The 17,931-nt window shown below is 46.8% G+C and overlaps 1 protein-coding gene across 1 annotated transcript; it reads left to right on the top strand.

Moving 5' to 3' along the window:
- The first annotated feature begins 251 nt into the window (after positions 1-251).
- Positions 252-17,516, top strand: STYX (serine/threonine/tyrosine interacting protein). The gene is made up of 11 exons (XM_080593827.1): positions 252-489; positions 9,811-9,843; positions 10,774-10,827; positions 11,938-12,035; positions 12,729-12,789; positions 14,112-14,148; positions 14,682-14,721; positions 14,820-14,870; positions 15,486-15,558; positions 16,513-16,606; positions 17,009-17,516. The coding sequence occupies exons 1-11, from the start codon at positions 433-435 to the stop codon at positions 17,080-17,082; spliced, it is 672 nt and encodes a 223-aa protein (XP_080449953.1). The 5' UTR covers positions 252-432; the 3' UTR covers positions 17,083-17,516.
- The last annotated feature ends 415 nt before the right edge of the window (positions 17,517-17,931 follow it).

Below are 17,931 nucleotides of genomic sequence, written 5' to 3'. Positions count from 1 at the left end.
AGCCTGCGGAGCCCGGCAGGCCCAAACCAAGGGGGGGACTTCTCCCCAAAATGGAAGCGGCGAGGCGAGGGCCGGCAACGGGCTGGGCTCGGGGAAACTTCGGCGGGCGTGAGGGGAGCCCTGAGGGGAGAGCCCTGAGGGGGAGCCCTGAGGGGGAGCCCTGAGGGGAGCGGGCGGCCGTTGTGCCGGGGCGGGGCGGAGGCAGGGGGGAGGAGGAGGAGGCGGAGAGGAGGACGAGGAGGAGGAGGAGGAGGAGGAGGGAAGAGGCGGCAGTAGCAGCAGCAGCATGGCGGCCGGGCGAGAGCGGCTGAGCGCGCCGCCGCCTCCGCCGCCCCCCGCCGCCGCCGAGCCTCCCCCCGCCGGCCCGCTGCCCAAATAGCCGCCCGGCCCCGGCCCCGGCCCCGGCCCCGCCCGGAGAGCGCCCGGCCGGCCATGGAGCTCGCCAAGCCGGCCTTCCCCGCGCTGCCGCAGGCCAAAGAGGACTCCGAGGTAGGCGGCCTGGGCGCCTCCGCCCGACGGAGCGGGGCGAGGTTGGGGGGGGGCACCCCGGGGCCTGAGGGGAGCCCCCGGGGGGCGCCGGACGGGGCCGCTCCCTCCTTCACGGCCGGCCGTGGGGCCCCGCTCCCCGCCGGCACGGCCCGGCCCGGCTCTCCCTGCTCCCTTCCCCCGGTCCCCGCAGGGGTCCCGGCCTCACGGCCCCGCGGGGTCCCTGCACCCAGCCCTGCCCGCAGGCCCCGGTGGCCGCCGCTGGGAGGCTCCGTGTCCTTGCCCAGCCCCGTGTCCCCTTACAATGGTCCCCTCACAGCCCTTAGTATCCCCTCACAGTGATCCCCTCACAGCCCCCGGTGTCCCCTCACGACACCCAGCGTCCCCTCACAACGGTCCCCTAACAGCCCCCGGGTTCCCCTCACAACACCCACCGTCCCCTCACAACGGTCCCCTCACAGCCCCCGGGGTCCCCTCACAGCCCCCGGGGTCCCCTCACAACCATCCCCTCACAGCCTCTGGTGTCCTCCCTCGCCCCTCCGCCTGCGCCCAAGACCCCAACGAACTCCTCGCCTCCACACCAGCGAGCCCCACCTGCCCGTCCCCTTCCGAGCACTTGGCTCCGAGGCTCTCCAGAAGCCACTTGGCGCTCTGGGGAGGCATTTCTGCCACGGGACGCGTCAGCCGGTCGAGGCAGGTGGCAATATCTGCCAAGGCTGAGCCGTGTGGTGTCGGAGGAGCCCCGTCGGGCCGGTGTCTGATTTCGGGGCTTGGCGGAGCTTCGTCTTGCTGCCCCCGGGTACTGCTGGCGTGTCTTCGTGTGCCACGGGCAGCCCCGAGCGTGCCGCTTTGGTGGCATCAAGAACTCTGTACAAAATGTCACCGCCTCCGTGCGGCGAGCTGGTGGTGTCCGAGCTCCTCGCGGCTCTACGGGTTGCCCCGCGTTTCGCGAACGCCAGCTCGTTAGACAAGACACAGCGCAGTTTATTGCTGTGTCAACGGAGCTGTTGTTGAATGCTTTTATTGTGGGAAGAGTACCTCCAGGATTCCAGGTACCTGCTTTCTTCTCCTGCTTTTGTTGCCGTGATTTAGTGCCCTCTCCACTTCAGGGCTCTGCAAGTGTTTACGAATCACCTCGGCTGTTTTCAGAAAGCTGTAATCGCTTCGTATCTGAACGCGAATCGTACGCAACCCTGCGAGGCTTGTAATTTGTTTGTTTTTAAATATCTTTTCTTTCTGGAGAAACCAATCCCATTGTCTAAGGTTGCTTCTGGAGATGGTTAAGTAAATTAGGCTGGATGAGATGACTTTTTGAGCCTGCTTCTAACTTGAATAGCTAAAAAGGAGCGTATGGCTAAAATAGTTTTAAAAACAGAGGTCACTGCTAGCCTTGCAACTCTTAGCTGAGCAAGGTGAGTTGTAAGACAGCGTCCTTCACAAAGTGGGTTTTGTTTCTCTCTTAATTTCTTATTTCTCTCTCGATAGTACAATGTATATAATGTTAAAACTTCAAATGCCGCAGGTCTGTAGTGGAGAGTTTCAGGGACTATATTTAAAAACCATATGCTTTACATGCTCAAGGCTTCACATTTGTGTCTGACTCTATCCCTGAGTGTTTGGGGAAGCAGAAAAGTCGCAGCCGCTGTGCGAATGTCTAAGCTCTTGTACCTCTAACTTACTGAGCAAAGGGTGAGAGGCTGCAGCCGTGGGCCCTCAGCCCGATCCTCGAGAAGATGCTTTGGAAAAGCAATCTCAGGAAACTGAAGCTGTTCTGTCTCCGAATTCATGCAGAGCTGAAGATCAGCCCTTGTATTTGCTGTCAGGAGGTTTTTTAATGAGGATTCCCTCTAATATGCTTTTTTAGGAAGAGGGTTGTGTGCGGTGTGGAGTTGTCGTGGTGGGTTTGGTTATAAGGCGTTGGTTGGAGAAGGGGCAGTGGAGGGAGAACTCGGGGAACGCCTGGTTTAAGTCCCGATGTGGACTGCTCACAAGCACGTACAACTGGTCATTTTAACATGGTCCAGCTGCCAGCTCCCTTCTCCTGACTGACACCAGCAACTGTGGGACGGCTTAAAACAAAAAAAGCCAATTTGTGAGCCCGGCTGGTTGACCGCCCAGCTTCACGCCGCGGTGCTGGTACGAGGAAGGGTAAGAGTGGGCAAGGCTCTCGGCTGGGGAGGGTGGCAACAGCCTGCCGCTGGATTGACTTCAGCAGGAATATGTTCTAGATAAATAGATAGATATCTCGGCCTGTGGATGGTTTGCAACGCCCCTAATCCACACATAGCATTAAAACCTGCTGAATTTTGGAACTACTGACCCCGTCTAAGAGTACCTGGTGGAGGTTGTGAAGTGCCGCGTTGAGACTTGCTGGCGGTATTTGCCTGCTGGAGAGCCGTGCATGCCTCCTTTGCATTCCTCCCCTGATAACATCTCAGGAACGGATGGACCCGAAGCGTGTTCGGAGCACTCCTGGCGATGGGTGTCACTCTTGTTCCTGTACCTGGTGCGTGTTTAAGGCTCGTCCTGGTGGCGAAACCGTGTTCGTGGCGGGTCAAGCACAGACAAGCGTCTGCCACGCGTCGGTGCAAGCGTGTGTCAGCGCCGCTTTGGAGCGCTTCCTCTGGCCCTTGCGTGCTGCCTACAGCCTGGCTAATTGTCCGGGTCTGCAGCGTGAGCTAACGAAGCCTGGGCTACGCCAGCTTCCGTCTCGCACTGGCAAGCCCATGTTACAAGCCGAACTCCTTTTTACGCGTCCTTATGCCGCTTGAGTTGTTCCAGCTTTATTGTTTGGTTACTGAAACTGTAACTCCTCGTTCTTGCCGGGGTTTTCTGGTAATTGCTGTGAATGTCTGTAAATAGCGTGCGTTGTTTTATAGGGTGCTGATAGTGAATATGTCGAAGCCCGATGAGTGATGCTGATTGAACATAGCATGGAAACCGCTTAGGCTTAGATTTATTTATGTGCCTTTTTCTAAAACCGGCGTGCTTTCCAAGCTGGGGTCTAAAACTTTCTCAAATTTCGGAAATGCTGGTCCTTTTCTCCCAGTATAAAAATGTACAGCTAGGGACCCTTCAAAAGAGGTTGGCAGCAGTGCATGCTGGCGTATTAGTACTGAGACACCTTAGCACGCTTCGAAAGGTGGTAAATAAGGACTGGGATAGGTAGGGAACTTAGTGGCTATTGTTATCCCTTGAAATCTTAAACCAAAAATGATAGGGGTGAGATGTGTGCAACAGGAACACGGCACCGACTGCCAGTTCAATTATTTGTTAAAACGTCGGCATGTTTGCTTGTGGGCAGGCTGAGTAAACTACTATTCATGATCCATGTAGATTTTTTTTTTTAGGACACTGCTTTTTGTCGTAGAATTATCAGCCTATTGGCTAAGTAGTCGAACTCGCCTTTTTATTATGCGTGCAAAAATGAGCTCTCATAGCACATGACTTCTTAGAGAAACGCTCGCTTCTTGTCAGCTATATTTAGTCTGAAACACTAGTTTATATCTGACTGCTTTTTAACCGTGGGTAGTGCAGGCCATCTAAAGGTGGAACAAATATCTTAAATTTTTACCTTTGGCAGGAAACCCAGATAACCCCCTTAACAAAACCCAACGATTTTCCTCATTTACGCACTCCTTAAAACAAGTAGGAAGCCCGTGTTAGCGTATATATCCTACCTGCCCCCGTAACAGAGCAAAGGAAACTTAAACGCGGAGTAGTCTTGCTGGGGAATGTAGAGGAGCTGACGGGTTTGAGTCTGTGCAAGTCCACGATTTAAATCAAATTTCAAAACAAATAAATCAAAGCTAGCAACAACAAAAGCAAAGACTGTAGCGGCCCTGCCCCTTGGCTGGGGCGCCACGCTTTAGGAGATGCTGGTGCTGCTCATCGTGGGCACCGAAACCGGTGTTCAGCAGGCTCGTGGAGGTCTCTTGGCCCAAAGGTACAGGATGGGACAAAAAAGAAACTGATGTTTCTCCTCTGTATTATGTTTCTGCTTACCATTTAGTCTCCCGAGTTTACATTTTGTCCTTTTTGTGGCTCACGTTCCTCTTTGCCGGCGTAGCCTTTATTTTCCTGTTGTGCTCTTCTTCCTTCCTCTGTGCGCTCTGTCATTCCCGCCCGCGATTATTTTTTCTCCCCGCCTTCCTGCTTTTGTATTTCCTTGTGTCTTCAAAAGCCCCGGCGTTTGTACGATGAGGACTTCCCGTGGGCCAGCTCCCGCTTACAAACATCCCCAAAACGTCGCTGGGTGCGGCGTCCCAGCCCTGGCCACCCGGGGCTCCTTGGCCATGGCACCGAAGCCCGTCCGTCAGCTGGCCGTGCCGAAAAGTGGCTGTGCCCATCCTGCCAGCCGGCCTTGTCACCCCTGTGTCCCTCCCGTGGGGACCCGGAGCCTGGATCTCATGTAGGAATAGATGATTTTGGGGGCCGTGTCAGCTCCCTGAGCGTGGTGACCGTCGGCTGGCAGTGCCCTCGCCTTCAGCCAGGCAATCTGTTGCGTTAGCAGAGTGCCAAAGCCCATCCTTAGCACTACCCCCGTCTTGGTAGGAGTGTGAACGTGGCTTCTGTGAGCAAAAAGAGTGGGTTTAATTTCCCGTATTTATATATTTGCACTATATTTTCATCTGGGAAAAAAAATATATACTTTTTTAGGTTTCTAACCAGAATAACTGTGTCCGAGATCGTGAAGCATGACCAGAACTGAAGACACAGCCTTTGATTTCATTTGTGGCTTTAGCTAATTTTGAGTCCCTTAGGGTAAAGTGCTTCGTGCCAATAAATACGGTAGGCTTCATTAATATTCAGATGTTTTTCTTGAATATGCTTTCAGGACTTTATCTATTTTCTTGCTGAAGCATTGCAAATGAGTCTGTTCTGTTACTGCTTTAACATTTCGTGGTTTCTTTTGGTAATAGTTTATTCTGCTTCTTCGCACCTTACAAAGTCCGTTGGTGTGGCTAGCTTTATTTCTGCGCAGGCCTTCAGTGAACGCGTTCCCGGGCTTCCTAGTAACCAGCTAGGAAAGGAAGGGTTGAAGTGGAAGGGGAGTCCAGTTTGGAAAGCGCAAAACGACAAAACCTCAGCCTTGAAGAGCTGCAGCGAGCTGTCGGCCTGTGAAAACGGTCCTAGAAGAAAATAGAATACAGGAGCCAGGGAGAGCCGGAGGATTGGGGTGTTACCAGCTTCCCAGCTGCCACCCGGTCAGGCTTTCCCACCTGACAAAGCTCTGCTTTTTAAACGTAAAAAGGTAAAGTGTTCCGGAGAGTGGACCGAGGATGTTGTAATGGAAAAGCAAAGCGTTTGGGAGGGGAGTTGGAGAAGCTGTGAATTACGATCTCAGAGTGAGATGGAAGATGAGTTACTGCAGCACTGAGGGGCGGCTGTGACGGAGCTGTAAGGAGCCTGGTATGGGTGGAAACCGAACCACCCGCTTTGTTGGGCTGTATCAGATGGGAGGTTTCTCAGAGAGTTGTCTATCCTACCTTCAAACGGGATGGGATATCATTTTGTAGTGCAAATTGAACTTCACGCTTCGGCAGAATTAAGCATGAAGCTTTTTGCATCGGGACGACCGCTGAGGTAGGGGATTGGACCCGTCCACGACCCAAGCTGCAGGCTGCCAGGGGGAGCAGCAGCAGTGTTGGCAGTTCAAACGATCGTATCTTCTGGCTGCTCTGCTGTGCTGCTGTTCAGCAGTAATCTTCTTTTCCTGTAGAGAGCGGTACGAGATTGTAGCCAAGAGATCACTCGGTCAGAGCAGATAAAGGAATCGAAGCAGCTCAGCAGGACGTGGGGCTGTCGTTGCCGGATCGTTTGTCTTCAGCTTTAATTTCACAAACTGGAGGAACGTTGTACCAGGTTGGGAGGAGACACTTCGAGTTTTATAGCTTATTTGAAGATACCACGAGACATGGAAACAAACGTAGGCAAGAGGATCCTGACAGCCCTAGGTTCTTGATGTACGTGAGGAACAAACAATCGTAAGCCTTGCTGCGATGGATTACGATGAGGAATCTGTACAGAGAGGTACACAATGCCGTTAACAGTGAAAGAGCTGCTTGAGTATCGGAAAGGGGGTCAGAATCCCAGAGTAGTCAGGAAAGTTTTTAGATATATGTTGTACGTGTGAAAATTAGGGGGGGTCTTCTAACCGGTTGGTAAGCTGCTAAGTGATGCCACGTTGGGTATCCATTTCACCGCCTGCTTCTGGTGAGGCATGCACAGGCTGCATGTGGCGAGTTGTGGAGCTGCGTTTAAAACCACGCAGTTTCCTTGCACATCTCGAGCATGGACAAGGCTCAACATCAGAGCTGCTAAATTAATTTGAAAATTCATGTTATGGGAGTCCTAGCCAAGGTCACTCTTGCAGGGAAAAAATCCACACGTGCACGCATTTGAACACATCAGTGTCCTGTCAACTCCTTTTTCCATGAAAGCGTTCTTCCAAAGAAGGTACAGCTATGCCAAAACACATCAATAACACAACTCTTGGCAAAGTAACTCTTGTTGGTGTCGTTTAGATGGTGGTTACGGGGAAGCTGTCTGCAGCAAGGCAAAATCTTCCCTGTTTGTTCGTATCTTGAATTTATTCCAGCTAGGGATTGGCTGTAGGTGGGGAAGGGAGGGCTTTGAAACGTGCTTCATCCCCTTTTCTCTTGCTCGTCGCTCCATACGGAGGCAGTACGAAGTGCTGCAGTAGCCCCCACCATTTCGTTTGCCTGAACACACGAGCAGGTCAGTGCTGTGAGCACCCCGAAAAAACACAAGAGGCATCTCTTCAACCTGTCCCTCACAGCCTAGCTTGGGCAGACCCGTCAGAGGTGAGTGGCTCCTCTGTAAAGCTTCATGTTACCTTATTTTCATTCCCTCTCTCTATTTTGTCTTCCAAGTATCAAAGATCCCTTCGGTCTGATAAAGGGAAACTTCCAGTTGTTGTTGTTTGCCTTCGGGGCGCTGCAGCGCGGAGAGCACGGTTAACGAATGAACTCCTTAAAATGAGACCTCTGCTTGCTACTCTGATAGACTTTTCATGGCCTTTTGCATGCCGTTTGAATAATCTTGCGTTGTTAATTTTCAAAGCCTGTAAGGGACGTCAGGCAATCAGCAGAATCGCTCTTCGTTTGTGCCCTTGCGTAACGAAAACATACAGTCTGCGATGGCGTCTTTCAGATATTTATTTCGCAGACTAAAACCCGTTGCAAACCGTACCTTTAGCCGCCAGTGTTTTCCAAAAAGCCCAGATGTCTGGAGCTAGTAGTGCCTTGTTTTTGTGTTCTGAACATCTGTGGCATCTGTTGCCCTTTGGGTTTTGTTTTCCTTTGGACTACGTACTGCTAAATTCTTGCCTACTTATTGTGCGCAGCTTACGGCTTTTGTGACTAACCCAATTTCCTGCCTCAGATGCGTTTCAGAGGAATATTTTTAACACGTTAAGTCCCCTTGACCAAAGTACTGATGAATTTGTGTTTTCATGACGCTCCAGACTAAGACTTCTAAACTCCCCAAGTACATAAATAGAGTAGTAAGCCCACTTAGGGCTCCTGGAGCGTAACTTAAGCTCTTCAGACATTATTCCTCATGATGTTGTTTTTATACTTGGACAAAAACAGGACTTCCTTGCATTTTGGGGAATAAATTACGCTTTTGTATATGCAGTGAGGCAGTGGGATTACGCTAAAACTTGCTTGGGTCAGCCTTCAAAGGATACAGTTCCTTAAAGATCATCCCTTTGTTACGGGGTTCTGCTATCAGGAGCTTTTATTATTACAGCTGGAATACACAAAAACAATGTAGCTGGCCCTCTGTCTTTAACAGAGACCATTTCAGCGTGGTTGTGTGTCCCGGTTTGTACTACCATTTTACGTAGTATTCAGGGAATTGTTTTGAGTGGCTTAATGTTTGTTTGCTTTCTCAGAAGCGCTGCCCCAGATTCAATCCAAGTGGCTTCCAGGATGACTTCCCTGACACTAAAATCCTTTCTAATTCCCTACCAAGAGCTAGCAAAAGCCTCCCTGCGCGTGTGGCCAGGGGAAGCACTGACTTTTTCTTGCGTGCCCTTCTAAAAAGGGGGCTGACTGTGAAATCGGTGCTTCCGGCACAGCTGTGGGTGCTGAGGTGGGTAAAGCCACGGGTTGAGGGCTTGGATCTTTCTCGATGCCCTCGAGACCTCGCCGCAGGGGTGGGATACTCGGAGCTGAACTTCGTGGTAGCTCCGAGGAGACCAGGATGTCGACAGGAGCGGCACGCGGCGAAGCTTTTCCTTAGCTGCCGGCGTGCGTGGAGCAACCGACCGAGTTCCGTAAATACAGGCGAGCGGTCTGTTAGGTTTGCTACGTCCGGAAACTTCCCCTCTTCTTTCTGGTAGCTGGGATCTCACACGGCTCCCTCGTACTGCGGGGCAGCGAGAAAGAGCCCGCTGACAGCCCAGCGGGAGCTGTAAGGGAGCGAGGACAGGCACGGAGGTTCTGCCGAAGGATTCATTCGGTTTAGCTTTGGCTGTTCTGTCAAACGGAGCGAGGGCTGAAAACGCCGGGCCTGCCACGTCCTCCGGAAGGGTTGGAGAGACCGAGGGGGTGAGAGCAAGCGGGGGGCAGCGAGCCCTGCGGGTCGGGATCCTGCAGGAGGCGGCCGTGTGCTGGCTGCCGATGGACGGCTGGGCATCACCTTCGTGCGGCCCAACGCGAGTGTGTGTGGCTGCCGTGCGAGGATCCTTCCCGGTGTAACGGCCTCGCATGGGGAAAAGTGGGAATCTGTTTCTTTATGGCGTGCTGTAGTGATGCAGAACACGACTTCCTGGGGTTGTTAAAGCTAAATCCTGAATATTCAGAGCTAAGTTGCTTTGAATAGAGGCAGTGAGATGGTCTGGGTTTTAACGGAGCTGCTGCTGTGCCTCCTTCCTTCTGCCTGCTTGTTCAGGGCTGCAGGAACGTAACAATCAAAGGACTCTTTTGCCTCTGTGGCTAATACAGAATGTCCTGAAGCTTTTCCCTTTTTTCTTCCCCCCTCCTTCTGCCTCCCCTCTCTCGAGACGTTTCAAAGCAGAAAGCCGAGCAGTGGATATACACCACGCCGGCTCTCCTGCACAGGCGTCCTCGCTGATGACGTCGGGTGCTTGAGTTTTTCTGCACGTTCGCTCTCAGAAGAGTGATGTGCCTTGTCCCCGAGTGTCGCCGGTGTCCGCCTGGAGAGGTAGAAGTTAGCTCATACACATACAGAAAACAGACTTTATTCTTTTATATAATGTGCGCGGATAGGCCTCTGCCTGGATTTGTTTTCCCTTCTGCATGCTTATATAACTATTTTTATTTTATTTTTAAGGATTGGACCTATCCCATGAGGAGAGAGATGCAGGTATGACACGCTTTCATTTTCCGTTTGAGTCAAAACCCACGGTGCTTTCTATAGGGGGGGGGAAAAAAAGCCTTACAAAAAAAGCTGGTATTAAAATCAGTCCTTAGGGTAAAGTATCAGGCAGCACCCTGGGAGAGATGTGCTGCTCCGGTGGGGGAAGGACAGAGGTTTAATATCTCTCAGACATCCCTGGCGTAATGATTAACGTGGTTCCAGTGATGGCATCTTGTTCCATCGGGGACTACAGGTAGCAAGGGGTTCAGTGGCAGGGGGAGAGGGCTGCTGGCTTAGTGTGAAGGTGGGTTTTGGGTCTCCGTTGTGCGAGTGCAGGAAAACAAAAATAATCTCCTTCAGAATCCCCCCAAATGAATGTTTTTAGGAGATGGTTACTGAAAACATTATTGGAGCTCTGCTTTTTAACTTAAATCCCCTTGGGAGTAGCTGTTCTCATGTAGGACTTCAGGACAATTAAAAGTTTCCTGCCGCGTCAGCCAAATCTTTGTACAAGACCTTCATGTCTTTACTGGGGAGGAGATAACTGGTTAAAATTAGCTTTTTTCTACCACTGAGACAAAGCTAGAGGCCTGATATGCCTGTATATTTTCCATGAGAGTGCTTAGGAATTAAGTTGGAGACACAATTATGTACAAACGCAGAGTTCCCTCAAAGCCCACGTTCGATCCGGGGCTGGGTGAGAGGTATCAGTCAACCTGGAACTTAGCCTAAACAAAGGACGAAATTCCAGTTCCAGAACAAGATCTCCTGCACAAAGGTCGTGCGGCTTTTATTTTGTTCCCTTGGCCTGTTTTAAACAGCACTTGATAACGTCTCACGGACGTGTGAATTATTTGTTCCTGTGGGGTCGAATGCAGCGTGTTATTTCAGATAATTTGGGGTTGGTATTAACTGTCTGTTTTTCTGCCCCCCTAGGAAATTTTACCTGGGTTATTTTTAGGCCCGTATTCTTCAGCTATGAAAAGCAAGGTATGATTTTCAGAAGAGTGTCTCGTAAGGAAACTTTGCTGTGCTGCTTTTTTACTGTGGCAATGTGTTGTTCAAGTGTACGTCTGTATCCACGTAGGTATAAATTTGGTTGCAACATTTTGTACAGTCCTCTGACATCTTTCCTGCTGGGCAGAAGAAGTGCATCATGCCTTTATGGGGTGGTTTCTTAAACCTGGAGGATAATCAGGGGCTGGTATCGATGCCTCCCTCTTTCCAGAGAGAATCTGCAGCCCTGCAGCCATGTGCTGGGGCAGTTGGCACTTGCAAAAACTGCCTTTTCTTTAACAATCTTGAAAAAAGTGAAAAAGAGCCCTGATTGATTTTTCACATGGCTTCAAGTTGTGCATGCATGCGTACACACATGTGCAAGTTCTTAATTTCTGCTGGCCAGCTTTACCTATGCCTTGCAAACCAGAGAAAACTCTAGGTTTGAAGTGACTTACGTGTTAGTTAATTGTGGTGAACGTGTGTCTGTGTTTTGTATATTAAAAATTGATTTTTATAGTTAAGCTTTAAAATAATTTTTCTAAGAAGTTATTAAAAAAATCAGACTCGCACATTGCTGATCAGGCAATCAGTTTCCTTTACTGAAGTGTTGCAACACAGATCAGAATTGGAAACTTACACAGCAAAATAGAGTATGTAGCAGTGCTTGACTTGATTGTAGAAGCAAAACCAAAGCTTGTTATCTGCCAGCTTGCACTGTGGTCTAACTGCTCTTACCTTCAGTGGTCTGGCTGCAAGAAGCGGTCTGCAAGAAGCAATGCTAGCTGGAAATTGCTATAGCATATGCACACTTGCAATTTCAGGAGAAATGAAAGGTGGGCAAAATCAAACAAGTTTTTGAACGCCTTTCTTGCCTCTTCCTTTCATCATTGGAATGCTTTTTTTCTTACAAATCCTAATGGTTGTGTTTTTGCTTTTTTGAAAGAGAATTTTTCACACTGTGCTTTGAACATTAGAAAGCCAGCTCTGATTTTCCTCAGGTACTTGATGTAACTCATTGCGTATTTAAGTATAGCATCTCTTTTAAATGACTGTGTAATCGATGGACTCGGTTTTTAAAAATCTGTTTTTCTTTTTCTGCAGCTACCTATACTTCAGAAACATGGAATCACCCATGTAATATGCATACGGCAAAACATTGAAGCAAACTTTATTAAACCAAACTTCCAACAGCTGTTTAGGTGAGAAATGAGCATAATGTGCAGAACTGTAAACAAGTAAGACTTACTTTTAAACACATTACTCTGTAGTAATGAGATCTTTTTTGTGCGTTCTTTCTGGTTATTTTTACGTTGTAAAAACTATTTCTACACCTTATCACATTTCTCAAAGACTCTGAAATCCAAGCTGTGGAGTTTCTTCATCGTGCTAAACTCCAGGCGTAAGCAAATCCACAAATGAAAAGTATCTGTTCGTGTCCAGTAACTGTCTTGAGTTATGAGGTTGTTAGTTCTGAGTAGTCTCTGCTGTCGATAAAACACTTGAGGTAACTTGATCAGAAAATGTGTACCTCTGAAAAAGCTGCATAGAGAGCCCCAGAAAAGGATGCTGGCCCGTATTCACATACTGATGGCGAGGATGTGAGCACATAGTGGGCTGCTTTCAAACACAGCTCTGTCGTTGGTAGCACAGCATTTCTGAATTTCTTCCACCCCCCGGGGTGATTTTGTCTGGGGATGTTGGAGAAGGTTCCTCACTTCCTTCGTTGTAAGGACAGCTCAGAAGGCTGCTTGCTCGGAGTAGTTCTGGAGCTCGGACCGGAGAGTAAAGCCACGTGGGTAGTGTCGGCTTCCTTCTGCAGGTTGGAGCGTTGTCGCAGGGCTGAGTCAGCTGTAAGCGTTACTGCGTACTCATGGCAACTGTTCTCGTTGCAGGTATTTAGTCCTGGATATTGCAGATAATCCGGTTGAGAATATAATACGATTTTTCCCTATGGTAAGTATTGGTTAACGTGAATGGGTTGGGAATGGAGTTGTCCAGTAAGATTCTTATGAATTAACAGATGCACAGTTCCAGGTGTGGGAAGCCCAACCTGAGGCACTTTCCTAGGCAGGCGGCAGGGTTGAGAACTCTGAAGTGACCTTTTTATTGCCACTGTAGTAAGGGTGATTAACTCATTCTTACAAGCATAGAAACAGAGGCAGAATTGTAAGAGCTGTATCGTATTATGGTCCCAAAAGAAGACAGGTTATGTGAGAGTAATATTTATTTTGGAAACCCTTAGCCTGCAGGGAAGCTTTTTTATCGCCAAAGAATTTATTTTAGTATTTGATACGAGAGATGTAAATTAAAGAGAACATGGTAACTAGTTGGCGTAGCTCAGTTTTACAGCATCTCGAAAGATGTTCATGCAGAGGAGTTAAAAGGTAACTGGAAACTAAACAGTACACATGACACAGTCAAATCTGGAAAAAGCTCAAAACTAAAGGTTTGTTCTGTGATTTTTGTATCTTTATTTTAGGTTAGTTTGTAACAGAGCAAAAGCATTTTGTTCCTTCCCCCACTCAAAGGAGAAAAAAACAAAAAAGCTGTTCTGGCTTCACTGCATATAGCAGAGGTGGTCACGTTTTTGCAGAAGGCAAATTAACTGATGGCTTGCAGCTTTTCTAAAGCATAATGCCATTTGACCAAAGCATCCTTTGCAAATCTGAGTTACTGACATCTTAATATTTCTATTGGCGTATTTGTAAGAGGCTGATTGGAGTTTTCTCCACAATAAATTATCTAGCTTTTGCCTTTCATCTAATCAACTGTTTCAGCCTGGCAGTATTTCACAGACCTCACTAGATCATGCCTCCCCTTATAGACTGATTAGACCTACTGTTTTTTACTGAAAATATGATTGGAGAACTTCTCAGAAGTCACGGGCATCAGTAGTGTGATCCAGGCCATACTTCTGCTGACGCATGTGTTTTTTCCTGCCCCTGAACTGTTAAGCAAAGAGGGAAGTTGCTTTTTTATTATAGTGGCACAACATGTCACATAATGAATGTAAACAGCACACACAATGGATCTTAAAGCATTTTTGCACCTGGCTTCACATTAAGTTTCACTGACCATTTTATGGATAGTAAAAAGTACAAAAAAAACCAAAAAAGACAATCACTTCAGCCAGACGCTTTGAAGTCTGTACAGAGTGAGTTGTTGTTGTTGTGTAGAAAGACTGATAAAAAAGTTCCACAATATTTTAATGCAAGTAGTAGTAACGCTTACAATAATCTGAATGTTTCAGTCTTGTAATTTTTTTCTCTTTTTAGACTAAAGAATTTATTGATGGAAGTTTACAAAGTGGAGGTAAAATCAGATTTGCTTTTCCTTTCATTTACTAATACATTGCTGTTAAAGCTTTATAGCTAGCTTAGTGGTGTGTATAATGTGCTCCTAAGTATGAGGTTTTCTTGAATTTGGGAGGCTAATTGTGTTCAACTTGAACTGAATTATACAAACGCAGAGTAAAGTGTTTTTTTCCTCTTGCCTCCAAATGGAAAATGAACTTCTTAATGTATCTGTTTTTCACTTTAAACACAAGTGTGTTTTGTGTGAGAACGAGTTTTGTCTCTTCCCTAATGTAGGGCCTTAAAATCTGCGTTGTAGTCCTGGAATGGAGATCCTGTTACTCAAAATCCCCAGAAGAGGAAAATTTATGCTTCTGCATCCCTGGGGCAGTAATGGACAGTCTAGTTAGTAATCTAGAGTGAATTAAAATGCACATGTTGTTCTTAGGATGTACCTTACTGCTGTGTAGTTTTTCATAACAAGGAAAAACTACATGTCACAGAATTTTCCTCAGTTAATGCAAGTATGGTTTTGGTTTTTGTCCTCCTCAGGAAAAGTTCTTGTCCATGGAAACGCAGGGATTTCTAGAAGGTAGGAAACTATCCGTCCTGCTTATTATTTTTTTAAAAATATTTTTAGAAGATATTGGAATATATTCTACTGATTTTTATTTTTGTCTTTTATTTCAGTGCTGCCTTAGTTATTGCATACATAATGGAAACATTTGGGGTGAAGTACAGGTAAGAACAGAGCATGGACAGTACTGCACAGTCATGTAGTTAATGATTCCTTTCAAAAGGCAGTAAGAGTGCTTACCTAGAGGTAAGTCCGATATATCTGTAGGTATTGCTGTTTTAATTCAAGTAGTGTAAATGAATAATAATTTTGGAGGGAACGTGAGCAGTCCTGTACTGTCACATAAGCCAGTTGTCACCCACTGAGACTGAGCGAAGGCTTCAGGTGAGGCAGATTATTCCATTCCTTTCCACTGCAGGTTTGTTTTCAGCATTTTGTGAAGAAGTAAGTACCTGCTGTTAATGGGAACAGGATGCCAGCCTACGTAGATTGATGCCTCACTGTGAGACCTTATAGAAGAGGCCCCAAGAGGCTGTTTTAAGCAGCATGTTGAAAACAGGCCAGCAAGCAGAAGACTGGAGGTGGGGGTGGGCAAAGAGCATGCTGCAACTACTGCCTCCTATTTTGCACAGACAAATTTCAATTACACAAACCGATTCTGAGAAGGTTGTATATTTTCTAAGAACTATAGAACCTGAAGAACTGCTCGTGAAATCACAGATGGTTTTGTCACAGTCTATTTTCCACTGAAGTATTTTCTATCTCCTTCTCTTGTTAAGGGATGCATTTACTTATGTTCAAGAAAGAAGATTCTGTATTAATCCTAATGCTGGATTTGTCCACCAACTTCAGGTGATGTTTTGTTCTTTTCTTACTGGTCATAGCTCAAAACCCATTTGATGAATCATCTTGTTCCAAAGCCATTGTTTCTATTTAGGTTTAGCATTTACTGTAAAAATATGCTTCAAGTAAATGTCAGAAGTTATAGCAGAGCCTGGGAGGAAGATGAGTGGGTATCCTAATTCATTAGACATAAGCTTCAGACAAAGCAAATCCAGGAATGGGAGAAATAAGAAAATTCTGTTTTGTGTAGTGATCAAGAGGCTCTGAAACAGTTTAGTCGGTGGCTAAGGAAAGTGCAATGCAGGTATTGTAGCACACATCTGTGATGCTTCCTGACGCTTGCATTCATAGACGATGAAGTTCACAGGTATGAAGCAGCAAACCTTAAATGTCATGAAATTGCTTTATCATATTCCAGGAGTCTGCTGGGTGCATGGTCAGCAAACATCAGGGTGGTGTGGTGAAGCGTATTTGCAGTATCTCTGTTGCTTAAGTGGCTGGCAGCAGGATGACTAAATGTCTCCTGAGTGTGTGTGTGTTTTTTTAAGTAATTCCTAGTGAGGAGTTGCTGTGTAGTAACAGAGGCGTGATGGGTCAGTGGAACACAACTTGAAGTTCTTGCGTGGTTTGTCCTCGTAACAAATCTCTGAAGTTGCTATATTCTCAGTTTGGTTTGCTTCTGCTGTCTGAATTGCCTGCTGGGAACAAGAAGTTCTCTAAACGTTCTCAGGGAATTTTTTCTGATGACAGTTCTCTCTTTCTTAAAGCCATTTCTTGTCATCCTGTAAGTTTTCTTTTGCTCTGCCTTCCTGATGGTTTTTGTTGTTCGTGTCAACGCTCTACTCCTTTAAAATCCCTGCCTTGCTGTAAAATACCCTCTGATGTGTCCTGAACTCTTAGTCCTTCTCCTCTTTACAAAGCATTATGCCAAATTAATAGCAGTATGTATTTTTTTTTCCCCAGGAATATGAAGCCATCTATCTAGCAAAATTAACCATCCAGATGATGTCACCACTGCAGCTGGAGAGATCCCTCTCTGTTCCACCTGGTACTACAGGTCAGAAGCCTCTTCTGTTGTGTTTGGTGCCACCTGCTTAGCCTGGTGTTGTGTGGGTGACTGTCTCACACCCTAAGCAAGCCCCCAGCAGCAGTCAATCTCAGGCTTTTGGGAAGGAGATGGCTGCAGTTGATGTGCAAGCTCTGTTCAAACAGAAAAATGAAGTATGGGGGCGGTGTAAAGAGAGCCCAAAAATAGCGGGTTCTAGGAAATTTATCTTTGTTGTGGCGAAAAGCAAGGGAAGAAGAGTGCTATAAGCAACTGCCTGTCCCAGAAACTGAATGTTGGCCCCTTTTAAGGGTCCACTTCCTCCAATAAAACAGTGACAACTGTCCTATAGCCCTGCTCACAGATGGGTATTATTACAGCTGATATTTATCCTCTTTTTTTTCCTTTTTGTAGGAAGTTTAAAGCGAATGCACGAAGAGGACGAAGAACTTGGTACCATGCAAGTGGCAGCAGCACAGAATGGATGATACCTGAGGACAGCACTGTTTGTATTGTGAATTCCTGCCAAGAAAGGTGAAGAAAACTAGGGGAAAAAAAAATTCATAATGCAAAACGATGAACACACACATAGCTTCTTTTCAATTACATGTTGCTTTCAGATGCAAATCTGCCTCTGCAACACACTAAGCATCATTTTTAAGATGTCGGACTTCTTGAATGAATAGATGGCACTGATTGTTTTACTCCTTTTTTACACTTTACAGTTTTATTCTAAACCAAGATTTTTGGACTTGCAAAGAGGTATTATTGCAATAATGCACTTTTCATACTTGAAATTTCTTTATTTGTATGATATAAAGTTATTACTTTAAACAAAATGCAAGCTGGGGGGGGATTTGTTTATAAAGTTATTTGTGTAATTTATAACAAGAGACTTTAGTAAAGAAAAAATTTGCTAAAACTCACTTTGTTCTCACTATGTTATGGTCATGCTCGTAGAAATGAGCTTTACAAGCCACACTATATGCTACTGTTGGCAACTGAGCAACAGCAGTGATCTATTCAGTATTAATTCTTTACTTTGTTATAAAATTTCATTATATACTGACTTATTTTGAGACTGATGCTGAGGCCAACTTAAGAGAAAACTGTTCTGAAAAATCTCTACTTGCTTTATGCAAGTTAATTTACTTTACCAGAGTACTGATAACTTAGCACATGACTGTTTTATTAAATACAAAAGGCAGCTACCGACTTTACACACATCAAGACTGAATTCTTTCAGCTAGCATTAAGCAGCTGCTTGTTAAATCACTTGTTTAAGAAGCTGAACAACCGGTGTGGTTGAGTTGTCTACTAGAACAGTGCATCTTCAG

Source organism: Anser brachyrhynchus (genome assembly GCF_964034855.1).
Source record: "Anser brachyrhynchus genome assembly, chromosome: 5".
NCBI lineage: Eukaryota > Metazoa > Chordata > Aves > Anseriformes > Anatidae > Anser > Anser brachyrhynchus.
This window is presented reverse-complemented; position numbering and strand designations above follow the sequence as displayed.